This window comes from Pezoporus wallicus, unplaced genomic scaffold, assembly GCF_028554395.1.
Source record: "Pezoporus wallicus isolate ANWC-B61680 ecotype Strahan unplaced genomic scaffold, APGP_CSIRO_Pwel_v1 contig_14159, whole genome shotgun sequence".
Taxonomy (NCBI): domain Eukaryota; kingdom Metazoa; phylum Chordata; class Aves; order Psittaciformes; family Psittacidae; genus Pezoporus; species Pezoporus wallicus.
This window is the reverse complement of record NW_026642380.1, coordinates 510,258-525,264: the sequence shown is the minus strand read 5'-3', so window position 1 is coordinate 525,264 and position 15,007 is coordinate 510,258. Positions and strand designations below refer to the sequence as shown.

Here is a 15,007-nt window from a genome sequence, read left to right as displayed (position 1 = left end):
TATTCTATTGTCTCCACTATAAGCTTCAGTACAAGCAAGTTTGTTTCAACCCCTACAGCTTTCCAGGCAATTTTGGTTCCTTAGGATATAGTTACTAGAAGACCTGTTTTAGTAGTCAGATATTAACTAGATTAACCAAGTAATTGGGCTCAACTGAAAGGTGTTTAAAGGACAATACAATCATCAGGGACAGCCAGCATGGGTTCACAAAGGGAACATATTAACTAATCTGATATTCTTTTACAACAAGGTCACCCACCTAATGGATGAAGGGAATGCAGTGGATGTAGTTTTCCTCGATTTTAATAAGGCTTTTGATAGTGTCCCTCACAGCATCTTTCTGGACCAGTTGTCCAACTGTGAGACGAGCAGGGTCACAGAGCACTGGGTGAAGAACTGGCTGGACAGCAGGGCCCAAAGGGTTGCAGTAAATGAGACTACATCTGGCTGGCAACTGGTTCCCTCAGGGCTCAGTCCTAGTGCCAGTTCTGTTCACTATTTTTATCAGTGATCTGGATGCACAAGTGGAATGTGCCATCATCAAGTTTGCTGCTTATACCAAACTGGGACATGCCGTTGACTCTCTTGAGGAGCATGAGGCCTTGCAGAGGGATCTAGATAGATTGGACCATTGGGCAATCGTTAACAGCATGAAATTTAGCAGAACAGTTGCAGGATTCTGCACCTGGGACAGAGTAACACTTCAGGCTTGAACACGAGTTGGGACAGTGGCTGGAGAGCAACAAGATAATTCATAGAATATTCAAGATACTCACAGAATGCCAGGTTGGAAGGGACCTCAAGGGTCACTTGGTCCAATCTTTCCTGTCATAAAACACAGTCTAGATAAGCTGGCTCAGCCCCCTGTCCAACACTGGGGAATCCATCACTTCCCTGGGAAGATTATTCCCATTTCACAATGATCATTCTCATTGTGAAAAGTTTTCCTCTTGTGTCCAGACAGAACACCCCCAGGAGTACCCATTACCCCTTGTCACACCATTGGTCAGCTTCTGCACACAGGGAGGAAGCATTTCTAAAGTCTATGCAAACTTGTATGCCATATGCCTCTTGCTGACTTGCATATGAACAAGTCAACCATTCATTAAAGTGCCTGGTTAATGGATAAGTAAGGAAAGCCTTACTTTTAATACATATGTAAAAATCCCTCCTTCTCTATAATTTCCAGCTGGAACTCCAAGGTTGACAGTGAGTTGTTACACTAATAGGACTAATAGGATTGTTTATCTATAAGAGGATGTATTAGACCACAAGTATTGTGCGAGTTTTGTATCATCACTTTTTGACCACGCAACGTGGTATTGCTCGAATTTGTCAGGAGTAGAACTGCCTTACTTCTTACAGAGTGCCTTCAGAACTACCTGCTGCCATCCTGAAGTCCTGTGGATTACAATCATTTTAGGAAGATATCAAGTTCTAGATTTTAATAGAGGAAAAAAATGCAACCAGAACCATCTTGTCCATCCAGCAGCTGGCCTGAAAAGACATTTAATGTATTGAGGAAATAGATTACTGCTTTTTTAATTCACTATTCCAGAGAAGCATGTTCAGAGGGTGAAAAAGTTACACCATATTATTCTTAGAGGCGTTATGAACAAAAAGCCACACCTCCAGGGCGCGAGGGAAGTTTAAAGCCCTGACACTTCACCCTAATAATTCATCTGGCAGCTCATCTTTTGCACTGTAACCAAGCACAGAATTAATACTGCAGAGTCAAGTTCAGTACAGTTTAAATGGTATGGCAAGGAAAGATTTAGCCCAGAAAATTCCATGCTTTATTAGCCTGTGTTACTTAAAACCAAATACATTTATTAAATGGTGTGACTAAGTGATTGATCAGACTAGGATGGCAGATTTTTCCTGTACTTAGTCACTTCCCCACCATAACTAGGTCTCCCAGTCCAGAGAATAAAAGGTTGTGAGTCATAAGGGCTTTCTATGGAGAAAAGGATAAATCAGCAATATACAGACAGACAGGAATGGCTCATGGCTGCAGAAGCCATCATTTTTGTTTCAAAAATACCTGGAGATTATAGGAAGGCACACAACCATAGAATAGCGATTCTCTAATATGCTGCATACAGGATTCTTTGACATAGATATAACCCCCTACCCTCCCAAAACAAAGGAAAAAATACCCAGGTTTTACAGCATTCACACTCCACTAAAGTCTGTTCTCCTGAGTAGCCTTCCTCTATGAAAGAAACAAGTTGACCAGTAGAGCTAGAAACTTGCAAGAGAACCTAGATCAGTCTGGACAACCCATACCATGCCATAGTTATTCACTGCTTCAGTTATCCTCTTCCTGATCTCTTCTGAGATTTAATTTTTCTCTACCCAAAATCACTGCAGGCAGAGAGGAGCCCGTCTCTTCTCTCTCTGCCAGTCCTCTCATTCTTGCCCAATTCCATGTTTCTCTACGGAGGGGATCAGATTCAGAGCTTTTGCATTCATTCCTCTTTTAGGAGCACCCCTGTGCCTTTCCCTGTAACCATTTGCCAGCCAGCAGTGGTCAAAGGGAGGGACACCCAGCATGGCCAAATGCTCCTATTTCTTAGCCTGGGAATGGGATGAGAACTAAATATCATTCCTTCATTCAAAGTTTGTATCTTTGAACAGGTTCCTCAGGACAACTACAGCTTCAGAGATGTTAGAACAACTGGGAAAGCATTTTGCAGGGGTCATACCATTAAAAACCTCTTAAAGAGTGCTCTCGCCCCTTTTAGTGAGAGTTCAAAAGGCCAGGAATTTCCAACTGCCCCAATACTCCACTGGAGGATCACACATTAATACAACTGAAGATATCCTTTCATAGCTGCACAGGAAGGAAGCAGCAGTAGATCACCTACCCACGTACCCCCAGTTGCTGCAGCTATAATTGTCTCTTGTCAATATAAGGCCCAATCCTCTGCAATTTCGGGTTTTAAGCCTCCAAACCGTTGCATCATTTATAACGACCAAGCCTGCCAGCAACTCTCTCTTCCTACATCCCTGACAAGTTTTTACTGCACAACCTTTTAAACGTCCCAGTAAGAGCCAGCATTAGCTACTGGAGTCAGAAGGGTGGGGTTTATGCCCACAAATTCCAAACTACTGGAATGCTCCAAGTTGTAACACTTCTGTGGCTGTCTCTAAGAGGTTTGCCCGGAAGAGTGGCCTTCCACGAATCTAGAGACTTCAGCCTGCTTGAGAAGTTTCAGATTGGATAAAACCAAACTCCTTTGATGCAGTACTATTGGCTGCACTATGCAAATTCCTGCTGTTCCCAAACACCCCTAGGGAAAAGCAAGCAATTAACTGGATGCTTACTAGTGCTCTTAATTTACATCAGTTAATTGCCCTGGATTATTCCCGGGCAAGGAGGGATTTCCTCTTTTCCAAAAGTGTGCCTGCAACAGCAAAGACACTCCTCACAGGGTGAACTGATTTCTAGGATAATCCTTTGGCAGACAGACAGACAAACAAGACCCCGGGAGGGAGATGTGGGATGGGACCCGAGGAGTCAGTGTGGAGATTTCGGAGCTCTTTTTCTTCCAGCAGACCCCATTGTAGTGCTCGGAGCAGCGATTAAGCACAGATAACAGCTTTATTGTGCAAATTCAGGGAGGCCCCTCTCGCGCTCAGAAGGGAAAAGGAAAGGGAAAAAAAAATAAAGGGGGGGGGAAGAAAGAAAGAAGTCAGCCAAATAAGGTTGGTTGAGCTGCCCCAAGCCAGGAAAGGGGCCAGGAGATGACGCAGCCACAGCAGAGGAAGCTTTTAGTCAGTCTCCTCCCTAACCTGGAGGGGGGCCAGAGCCACCTCTTCCAGGGAAGCTCCTCTGGAAGCAGTGGCCATTGATCCACAGGGACAGGCGGAGCCCAGCAACTGGGGAAGGGGCCTGTTCCCCTGCACGCCCAGCTTCGCAAGAAGCAAAGACTGAAGCTCTTTAAACGGCTCGGTTTCAGTTCATCAGCCGTCTGTCATGCAGCCACCTAGGGACTTGAGCGCGCTCTGCGCAGGAGGATTTCACTTCAGACCAGATATTATACATAAAACAACTGAAACAAGTTTCCTCTAGAGGCAGTGATGCCATTTCCTGTCAAAAAAAAAAAAGGAGTCCATATTAAGACATCTTATGAGCAATCCTCACGAGAAAAGCAAGAATTGTAATTAACCTGCAGGGGTGATTAATCAGGCACGTGAGAGTTACCCCAAGGAAAGCACTGCAACCCCTTGGGGGCCCAGAAAAAGTACTGCCAGTAAGTGTTAAGGGGACAGGATACCTGTAAGGATTGAGTGATGACCAATCCCTGCTATTAGGCACTTTTTTCCCCACAGGATTCTTGTAGCAAAAGCCGATCTAAAGCTTTCTTTGGGCTCCTTTTATTGTGTGCACCTCATCAACCTCCTTCTTGCTCATCTGCCCCAAGCAGCAAATCGAGGTCAAAACCAAAAGGACTCAACTAAGACATTTCATCTTCTAGAACCTCTGATATAATAAGCATTCTAAGCCTAACGCTGTCACACTACAGTTTCAAAAACAGGATTATGACTACCAATTCAAATCAGGCATTCACAGTAGCTCTTGATCACCGGTCTGAAGCCACTGTAAGCGATGCTTTCTGCACAATACTGACATTAGGTGAAATGCTTGCATTAAGAAGGGGAAGCAGGATTACACCAGTATGTAAAAACAAAGCAAACACTAGTTTATCAACGGTATTCTTTAAACTCCCCGTTTAAACACAGAAGGCCCAGAAGTACCAAACCAAGCTTTTGCTCATTATCAGGCTTAACTGCTTTATCTACTGATGAATACAATACAAGCTGGGGTGTAAAGGTCTTTCCTGGTTTGTAAAGTCCCATAGCAGGTATAAAGCAAGAGCTAAATCATTGAATGCCAGTCCACTAATTTACCTGGTTCTAGGGTATACTCAGCACTTTCTAGCTACTGTAGCTGCTGAAGTACAAAGACATTGGAAATTCACCAACAGGAGCAACACTGTATAGGGAGCTCTCAAAGACAGGGCTTTGCAACACCTCCGTGTATCCAGAAGTATTAGAAGATACAGTGGACTGAGTTTGCCTAAGAAGCTAGCACCCGTGTCTCCCAAAGCCTGTCTAACTTTGATCAGTGCTGCAAAGCTTCCCAAGTTGCAATAAGCAAGGGAGAAAGAGATGCAACACCAAAGGGACTGTCCTTGGAAAAGAGAGAAGGCATCTCAAATGCTTCCAAGGGTTCCTTCATAGAGCAACAGGATCCAAACCCAGGACATCCAAAAAAGTCTCCAAGTCTTGGCTTCCATCCGTCCACCTTTTGCCCTCAGTTTAAGACCTCTAGCAAATTACACCAGCAAAAGTAAATAAATCAATCACCCAAACAAACAAGTGTAGGCTCTGTTTTGTTACTTAGTTGCGCAAATGGTAACAAGTAGCTACACATCAGGAAACTAATTACCCAGAGGATTCTCCTGATACTTACCCGTCTCTTCTAACCAGATTCACGCAGTTCCAAAGAACATAGGGGGTATGTTTCAAGGACCTTTGGAGTCTAATACAACCACCAATTTAAGGTACAGACAGGGTCCCCGAAGGCCGTTACAACTATTGCTACACTGAATATTAGAAAATACGAAAGGAAAAGGCAACAGCAGGAAAGAGTTAAAAAGATCTTAAATAGCATCATTGACCTGAGACCTATGAATCCTACTACCCTCTTGTGCTGAAGACTTCATGCTTGTTCAAGTGGATTTTCTATGCAGAAACACTTTGACGTAGAAACCTGGAGACTTATGAACATCAAGAGAAACACTTCATTCTAATACAATAAGAGGAGTCCAAACTTTACTATACCTTAGTTTGAAGGTTCCTGTATTCATGAGATTAGCTCTGATTAAACCCATTTCTCTACAAGTAAAGGGTATGTTACCTAAACCAGAACAGCTCAAGTCCTAGTGACAAGATAGTTGAATTTACACGACAGATGCTCACAATTCAAGTTCAGTGGCCTATCCATTCATATAGTCACAATGTATGTTCATTCATAGGCAAAACAGTTAATGAAACCTGATACGGCATTGCTTTTTCCAATAGCTAAAACCACAGTAAAGTATCAGCCCATTAAATGGGTATGACTGGTACAAAAAAAGGCCACTTTCCCTCCCACTCCTCCAACTAAGATGGTTTTTGTAATACTAAAGGTCAAGTGATTAACTAGGGGGCCTGGACTAACCGTCAACGTGACACCTCATTCACTTCTATCGGGATTTAGAAGCTGACTTTCAGCTCTGCCAGCCTGGAATGACTCAATGAGAGACTAGATCACTAGTCAGTAAGCATGAGATCAGAGCCTACTCATGGCCAATAATGAGACTTCTCAACTAGGAAAGAGACTTCAGAGCTCAACAATGGCTTCCAAGAGGCATTTTATCACTCAGCTACTTCCATCCCTCTACAATACAAAGTGTGGGGGGAATTACTTGCCCTTTTTGGTGTGCTCTTGAACTGCTCAACTCTTGCAAGCTTTTCAGAACAACAAAAAAAAAAATCATAAATTGGGAGTTAGTTGCTTACCTATAAGATCACTCTAGATAAACCAGTAAAGCTTTCCTGTTGAGAGCACGGCAGGATCAGCTGGCTGATCCATGATGGACTTTCTACATAACCTACAAGGCCTCCAACAACCAAACCCTCCAGTTGTGCAGACACTACACTTCACAACAGCAAATCACGTGCCACTAGTTCAAAGGTTACTAGAGTTAACCTTGGATTCCTATTAATAGTGCACCAAAAGCATAGTGCCACTTGTAGCAAATCTCATGTAAGAAAATGGCAATCTCTAGCTAGATGCGTTAACATTTAGCCTAGCTTAACAAGGAGTGGGTACTCGGAACTCAACAGGTTTTGCTGCTCAAACCACGCAGCAGCATGTTCTGTAAGCTTGGTGAGATGAATGATAAGAGCTACCAAACACTTTAGACACAAATGTTTTTCCTGCCCAGCCAGAACTGTTCCCTGGAACATTTCCTCCATCCGTCTTCTTCACAATGGATTTATTTTTGTGATGAAGCTCACATATAGCTACGTCTAACTGCTCAAGTTTCACCCACGTTTGACCTGCTTTGGAGAAAGTCACTTGCATTTTACTACTTTGTTAATTGAGTAGCTATTAGCAAATCTTAAGCTAGCACACCAGCAGTTGCGTTTCTTTCACATGAAGAACTGATTACACAGTTATGCCAGCACATCCTGTTCCTGCAAACCACAGCTCAAGAAATAATGTTTAAAATACTATTTCAGTTGAGTCTGCAGCTAGGGCAGATGGGGCAGGAAACCGAGGACTGATAGAGCAGGAGGCCTGCAGCTCTGCACCTCAACAGGCACAAGCATCTGAACCGCTTTCTGCGGCGTGCAGTACGCAGTGTCACAGCAAAGCACTCTCATTTCTGTATCTGCTGAAGCTCCGAAAGCAGAACTGCTCTGTCAGAACCAGAAAGCAGCAGACTGAGAGCACGAATCCAGCCCTGGGTGTGCCTGCAGGCACAGAGGCTGCAATGAGCACCTCGCAGCCAGCGCAGTGTCGTAACACTTGGATTCAGCCTGTTAGAGGGAATCCTGCCTCGTAAGTGCCCCCGCAACATATTCAGGATTTCTTGGCTGAGGCACACCAGAAGTCACTCATCACAACTGTGAACTCTCTGGCTAAAAGGTCTCAACTACATTTTCCACTGAAGTCCCCTAACCCGAGCTACTTCTGTTAATCTTGCCGAACTTGATGCCTGTAAGGTTTCTGAGGGTGGCTTTTTTAGGAAGTAAATCTTCACTAATCATTGCTGATGTCTGAAGGCCTTTCTAAAGCTTCAGAAAATACTGTCTCAAACTTTAAGTAGCTCAAGTTTGATATCCTTTCAGATGTTGATGTTTAAAAAGCAAATAAGCCAGCTATTGTCTCAGGAAGCTGGCATTTAAGACAGCAGGAGAAGCAGAAATCAGTCAAACAGGCATCCAGGACCTATTCTAAAGTAATAAAATTAAACTGCGTTAAAAAAAAAAAAACCCACAGTAAGGGTGGATTCCATTTCAACTTCCACTTGCACAGGGATGGGGTTTTGTTTAGGGCTTTTTTTCCTCTCCTTTACGTAAACCATAGTCTCTTTGCTTAAACATTTGGTGTTCCTAGGCCGTTTCGGATCACTCCCAGTGAGGAAACATCCAGAGCGTTCCAGCCTGCTCCTTCCTGTTTTATCAATGAAGGGCCAGGACCAATTCTTTTACTCCAACCGGGAGAAATTAAATGGAAAAAACCCATGCTCCTCATTAGTCACCAAACTCCTGCTGCGAGGAGGAGAGTCAAGTACAGACTTGACCAGGCTTTCTGAAGTACCGAGATCTCTCCAGCCAAGAAATACTTCGAGTCAAGCTGGGACAAGGCTCCCTAGCAACTCAAGCTGACTAATTACAAGTTGTGAAAACCCCAACTTCACTGCACAGAGCACAGGAGAGGCGGCCATAGAGTTAATGAACTCCGCAGCAGGCTCTCGTAAGCTTCACCCCGCTCGCCTCCCCAGGCCCGGGGCGCACACTGCCGGCACCGCTGGCGCGGCTCCGCGGGCGCTGCCCCGTTACCCACCAGCGGCCCAGGCGGGGCCCCAGCCCGGCCACCGCCCCGGACAAGTGAGGCGGGGGTGCACGGCGGGGCACGCAGCACAAGATGGAGGGAGGGAGGGACGGACGGACGGACGGGCGGCTCCGCTCCGCGCCCTGCTGCCCGCCCGACCCGCGCTCCCCGGGACTCCCGCCTTCCTCGTCTGCTTTCTCCCTCCCAGGCCCCTCCACTGCTCCCGGCCGGGAAGAGCCCCCACGGCCGGGAAGAGCCCCCACGGCCGGGAAGAGCCCCCACGGCCGGGAAGAGCCCCCACGGCCGGGACGTCTCCGTCCTCTCCCGCCGCGAGGCCCGGGCGCCGCCACACCCGCCCAGCCCCGCTCGGAGGCGGCCGCAGCGGTAGGGCCCCCCCCCTCCCCGCACCCCGGCTCTATGCCGGCGGCACCCACCGTTTTCGGCATCTTCCCGGCGGACTGGGCACGGCAGGTCGCTCCTCCTGCGCCGGTGGGGCTCTCTGCGGGATCCTCGCTACTTCTAACGGGACTCAGCGCCGCGCCTGTCCGCCCCGGCGCAAGCCCCGCCCGGCCCCGCCTCCTTTGGCCTTCCACCCGCACGCCTTCGGTCGGCGATGGAGCTGCCGCCTTCCCGCCCTGGTCTCCTCGGCCATGCAGCACAGGGAGGCCGGGGCTGCGCTGGGATTCCGGGAGGCTTTGAAGCGTTGGTGGATGCGATCGGAGCGATGCCCTGAGAGGGGTCTGTGAAAGGAGCAAGCCCCGCCGGGCAGAAGCCGAGGGGCTCAGCGCCCCAGAAGTGGGGGCCCTGAACGCTGAAGTTTGTTTGCTTGTCAGGGGGCACTGGTGGTTCTTGCTAAAAGCATTATTTATTTAAAAAAGAGGCTACTTTATGGGCGGTTGAACTGGTCAAAATAAGACCGTAGTGGTGAAGTGGTGGATCCTGTCCCTCATTTGGCCCCTGTCATACCTGCTCGGGTACACTTCAGTCGATAGTCTCCTCAGTGCTCTCACCTACAAGGTTCGCATGAGTGTCTAACTAAAAAGCACAAACCCAGTTCCAGGTGCTTCAAAAGCACACGGGGCTGTGGCTCCCCGAAGCCTGGCAGACAAACCACCTCTAGTCTTGGAGCCTTCTCAGCAGCCACCACCATAATCACACAGTATAAAGGAGCAGTCAAATTCATGGATCAAAACAGTCTGAGGACCAGCTGTAGACTGTTCACCAAAGCTTGCTGTGTCACCGGTGTGTTGGAACCACTGATGGAGAGAATCGAGATCCAGTGTTTTCATGGGGATTTAAAGAAGCCACCTCATCTCATTTCTCCAGGCAAGTAGAAACCTATCTTCCTATTTTTTTTTTGATTGGTGTCTCCTTGTCAAATCCACTAAAGCTTTTTCAATCTTTAGGCCATCTTGGTTGGTGGAAAGCCCAAGCAGACTCCTTTTTTCGCCCAGCGTGTTGGATAAACGAAAAGTATGTTAATACGAGAACACATAAATTCAGATATAAAATAGGCAGAGAGCATGCCAAGCTCTACTGAGCAGCTCAGCACAGACTCCTGCCGAGCAAGCCATTTTCTTTCATTTGATTATACCATTCTGCTGGCATTAATATTAAACTGAAGTATGTTGGGAATTGACATCAGATTCGTAATAACACTTTGTACGTCTTTAAAAGCTGCAGTTTGTTCTGAAGTGCCTGGTAAATACCCATAATCAAATACTCGGGGTCTGCAGAAAGGAAGTTTTTTCTTCTTTATTCCCCCAGGAATAATATTGTTGTAAATGCATATGTAGTACAACATAAATAATTCTAAAACTAGAGGCTTATAAAATGTGTTGATTTGCTTTTCAATGTGATGTTTCCTCACTAGGCAGCACTATGTGGGAAAGAGAAAATCCAGATTAGTTCTCACCCTATAAAAAAGGAAAATGAAGTTTGTGAGAGACGAGGCCTTGCTTCACCCCAGAGTAAACTAGAAGTAATACTACAGAGAGTAATAGAACTATTCCTGTGCCCACGTGGCAGGAGATAGAAATGGGGCCCATAAGCTTTGTTTGCTCCACCTGAATATGCAGGTTTCACCTAAACTAGGATCTCTGTGCTGTGTCTACATAGAAATTAAAGTCAGTGTAATTGGATTGATGTAAATTGGTGCAACTTTTCTACACAAAAAGTCACAGGCTCCCTAAGAGCCTGTTTACAAAGTTTTCTTCCTTTTCTGACTTGTTTTTACATGGAGACTTCCTCAGACTAGGTCAAACAAGACTGCTCCATGAAAGGGTTCCACTTGTTTCCTGCGAAAATTGATATTATCAAAGAGATCCAGAATAATACAGGCACTTGCTCACAATTTTAGGAATGTTGGGTGTGAGCTTTGTCACTGAATTCAAGTGGCACTCTGGGGATTTCTTCATTACCATGCAAACAGTATCATATATAATGGGGAGATCCCAATTCTGCTGCTGTTGAGACTTCTATTCCGACTTCCCTTCTGTTGAGTGGCTGAGGTAACTATTTGGAGGATTTAATCATTCTTTTTCATGACGATGATAAAACCTCAGAAGACAAAAGTCTATGTCTTTCCTTGCCAGATTTGAGGAGCCATAGTTTAGCATCCAGGGACCTAACGTTTTCTTCACAGTGCTAACGACAGGAGCAGTGATTCAAACAAAGCTCATCAGTGAAACAGTCAGATCCTAAGCAATGGCATTCCCAGTCACGGTGTGCCAGGCATTGGCTGCACGCACAGAAAGTGAAAAACTGTATGTCAAGCAGTCTCCAAACAGTCTGCGGGGACAAGACAAAGCAAAGCGAATTCTACAGCACGACAGACTCTCTCACCACAGCCACTCCTCTCATCCTTCTTCTGCATTACTCGTAGGAACAGCCAAACAAAGTACCGTTCATGCCACTTTGAAAGACAACGATGCCCCGTGACAGGCATGTAAATCTCTATGCTTTACTTCATCCCATGCTTCTTCCTTTCCTCTTTCCCTTCCCTGTGGAGGGGGAGGACAAGACATCCCAAACATCTGAACTGTGTGGTGCTCCAGCTCCAGCGTCATGAGGAATTCCTGCTGTGGAGGTGCTGCACCAGGATCTCGCCTCCCCCGCAGACCTCTCCTGTGCCAGCTGCTGAGGAGGGATGGTGGTATCAGGCTTGCTGAGCCCTCCCTGCCTGGCCATGTGTGAGAACAACCACATAAGTGGATTCCTTGAGAGCCACAGGCAGGGGTTATCTCTCCTCCCCAACTGCAGGGTGAGATTCCAAGGGGTAAAAGTGTCAGCTGACTAAAGATCCTCCCTGCAGGAGGCTGTAGAGATGAGTAACATTACCCAGGGCCTCAAAAATGCATTTTTTCCAGACTGCTCAGAGCCTAAATAATATTGAAGTACTTCAGAATTGGATTAGACCAGGATGACATTAAGCATTCTCCTGGGAGGAGGTCTGATAATTCACTGGGGATTTATTGTCTTGGTTTCATTTACATCAAACCTTTTGTAGTACCTTCTTTTCAACAGAAAAAGAACGTACATTATTTGGTCCGAAATACCAGAATTACGTAGCATGAGCACTTAAGCAAGGGACCATTTCATCAGCATGTATTTTTTTGGGACTAATGCTGGGTAACTTGAACTGCCCTTCACGTAGCTTTGCCAGAACATTGAAGTTTTATTCCATCCAGCTTGCCACCATGTCATTTAAAAAACAAACAAATAAACACACTCCAAAAAAACAACAATAAAGAAAAGATGTTCCATACTAGAATGTGCACTTATGTCAGAGGGCTGAAAGAAATCCGGTTTCATTCACACAGGCAAATGGAGGCAGAAAATCAAATTGTTACCATAGTAGGAGAACTACCTTCACCACACAGTAGTCCTGGATTGTCCTATATTTAAATTAAGCAGTCTGGTTATGAGTTATTCTTTGAGCAGCAGGTAAGCTTCTTTCACCTGCTCTTACAGTTTTCTACTGCTCAGACAGTAATGTCTACAGTTTCACAGTGAGATGCCTTTGATGATGCTCTTGGATCATTTTAGTGTCTGATTGTGTTTCGAGGTGAAAAGCATCTTTTCTCCCAAACACAGTCACTCATTACAAACACCCTTGCTTTGCTTTGAGGACCAGGGTAATCTTTTGCAGTGATTCTCAAGCTGGGAGGATGAGAGGGCAAAGGAAAGGGAGAGGGTACAACATCTAAGGAGGTAGGATTTGAAAAGGCTGAGAATAACTCCATTCCCACACAGCTGCTGGTACGGGGCAGGAGCTGATAGGACCATTGCATCTGTGACCCCGTTTATCTGACTCCCTTTCCACCCTGAGGAATGGAGCTCAGTACAGTGTGTAGCCCCAGCTCCAGGCTTGTCCATTCCCTGCAGCAGAAATAGCTGGAACTGCCTGGAAATCCCAGGGATCTGAGTCTGCAGATGCTCTGTAAAGCCCTAGTTCCTAGTTCCCCCTGGCATGTGGGTCCCCCACTGCCAGTGAGGCCCCTGAAGGGACCAAGGGAGAAGGCAGGATGAGGAGCAACAGCTCAGTGTATGGCCCACATCCCTGTGTGTCTGGGGTACGTGCAAGGGGAGACTTTCAGACCAGACAAAGGGTGTGCAATGTATGCAGTGACCATGTGAAAAAAAACCAAGAACCACCTTTCTACTCTAATTGCCTCTTCTCCAGTTGTTCTTTCTATGTACCATATAGGAGCAAGTGCTCATCTCTTGCTTGCTTTCTACACCTTGTACTGCTTTGCAGCAATGTGGGGAACAAGGGGAAATCTAATGGATATTCTGGGACCTCACTTCAAATATTTACAGCCCAAGTAACAGATAACATAACTAGCAAGGACAAAACAATGAATGGGAACATATTTTTCCAGTTTGGGTGAAAGGTGCTGATGTAGAAATGCTCTGAAATGTATGCAGAATAGTAATGATGTGAGCTTTGGAGGCTGACATTGATGCCTTTTCCTCAGAGCCAGGAGGTGGGGTAAGGCCCACTGATCTGTTCCCTCCCAACCTAAAGAAGAGAAATTTCTCCCATGGGTGATGGGAGGAATCAAACTCAGTTTTAGGAAAGATAGTTAACCGAAGAAGTAGCTCCAGTGGTGTTTATTCTGACAGGTTTAATGGTGTAATGTGTATCCAAACAGAAACATACTTACCCATATGTATTTCTCAGAGGCTATTGAGCATTTACAGTGGTCAGTCAACTAAAAAATACTCGGAGCAGGGAGCTAAAGGTAAAATACTACATTACTGATGCAGTTTATCCCCTGAGGCTGTCCACAAAGCCCATGGGACACCCACCAGAGCTGTCTAGACCAGCAAAGCCTCACTACAAACCAACCATGACAGAAAAAACAATTACAGCTCCAAAATCTAACAAGACCTGTTGCTCTGCTCCTCATCCACCTTACTTTCTTAACAGGACAACCCAAAGCTTTCTAGACATAAAACCTAGCAAACTTTTTATTCAATAGAGCTCAGACCAACAGAGCTTACACCCAACACTAACAGGTTTTGTTGCAGAAAGGGAAGTGACTTGGAGTCTTCAGGATAGAACTTCACCATTTCAGTGCCCCAAAGAAACAGGCTCTCTGGGAATGTTCCCCTTGCTCCCCTCCCTGTCCCTCTCTCCTGCTCTGCCTCCTTCACAGGTGGCTGATATGGATCCAAGATGATGGTACCAGTGCGATGGCCATATAGGGCCACTGCGTTTCTGACTCGGAGACTGGAAACTCAGAGATTGTAAGGAAGGCCACCAGAAGATTCTTTCCATGCCTGCCAGAGAACATGAGTGCCTGGTCCAACCTCTGAGGCTGAGTACCAAGCTCCAGATGCTTCTGATACAGGTGACCACTGGATAGGAGTTTTGGGGTTTTCTGAAGGCTTCAACATGTAATTATCAGGAGTAATTGTGTACAGTCAGTCTGAGGAAAGGGGCTATAGAAGAACCAAACTGAGAGTTACTGAACAGGAACCAAGGAGAAGCCAGTTCTAAGATGGATTTTCAGGTTAATATGTTTTGGCTATTTAAATTAAACCCCTTCCAAAGGCACATGGATCACCAATACTGACAATGAGATGCCACAGCAGGAGTCTCTAGCTGCATGACAGGAGGTAGCGGAGGCAGGCCAGAGGTCCTGTGACACGTGGTGATATTTACTGTTCCCTCACAAACGTTTAAGTTCATGCAAAACTGTGGAGCCTGACAGGGCTCTTTGTGTTTCATTCATGGGGCGACAAAGGAAGAGCTCTGCAGTCAGGGAGGAAGGAGACCTTGCGAAATATCCATCCCATATCCTGTATGTATCTCCAGTGCAGTCAACAGAAATCTATCAGGGCTAAATTTAACCCACTGAGGATAACGAAGTGACAGCGTAT

General features: G+C 45.9%; 1 protein-coding gene across 1 annotated transcript in view; it reads right to left on the bottom strand.

Annotated features, from left to right (window-relative positions):
- MSN (moesin) overlaps positions 1 to 9,201 on the bottom strand; it is a 42,560-nt gene extending 33,359 nt beyond the window's left edge. Inside the window, exon 1 of the mRNA XM_057429586.1 lies at positions 9,052 to 9,201. Within this exon, the coding sequence (XP_057285569.1) occupies positions 9,052 to 9,063 (12 nt within the window). The 5' untranslated portion in view covers positions 9,064 to 9,201. The remainder of the gene's footprint in view (positions 1 to 9,051) is intronic.
- Positions 9,202 to 15,007: the final 5,806 nt, after the last annotated feature.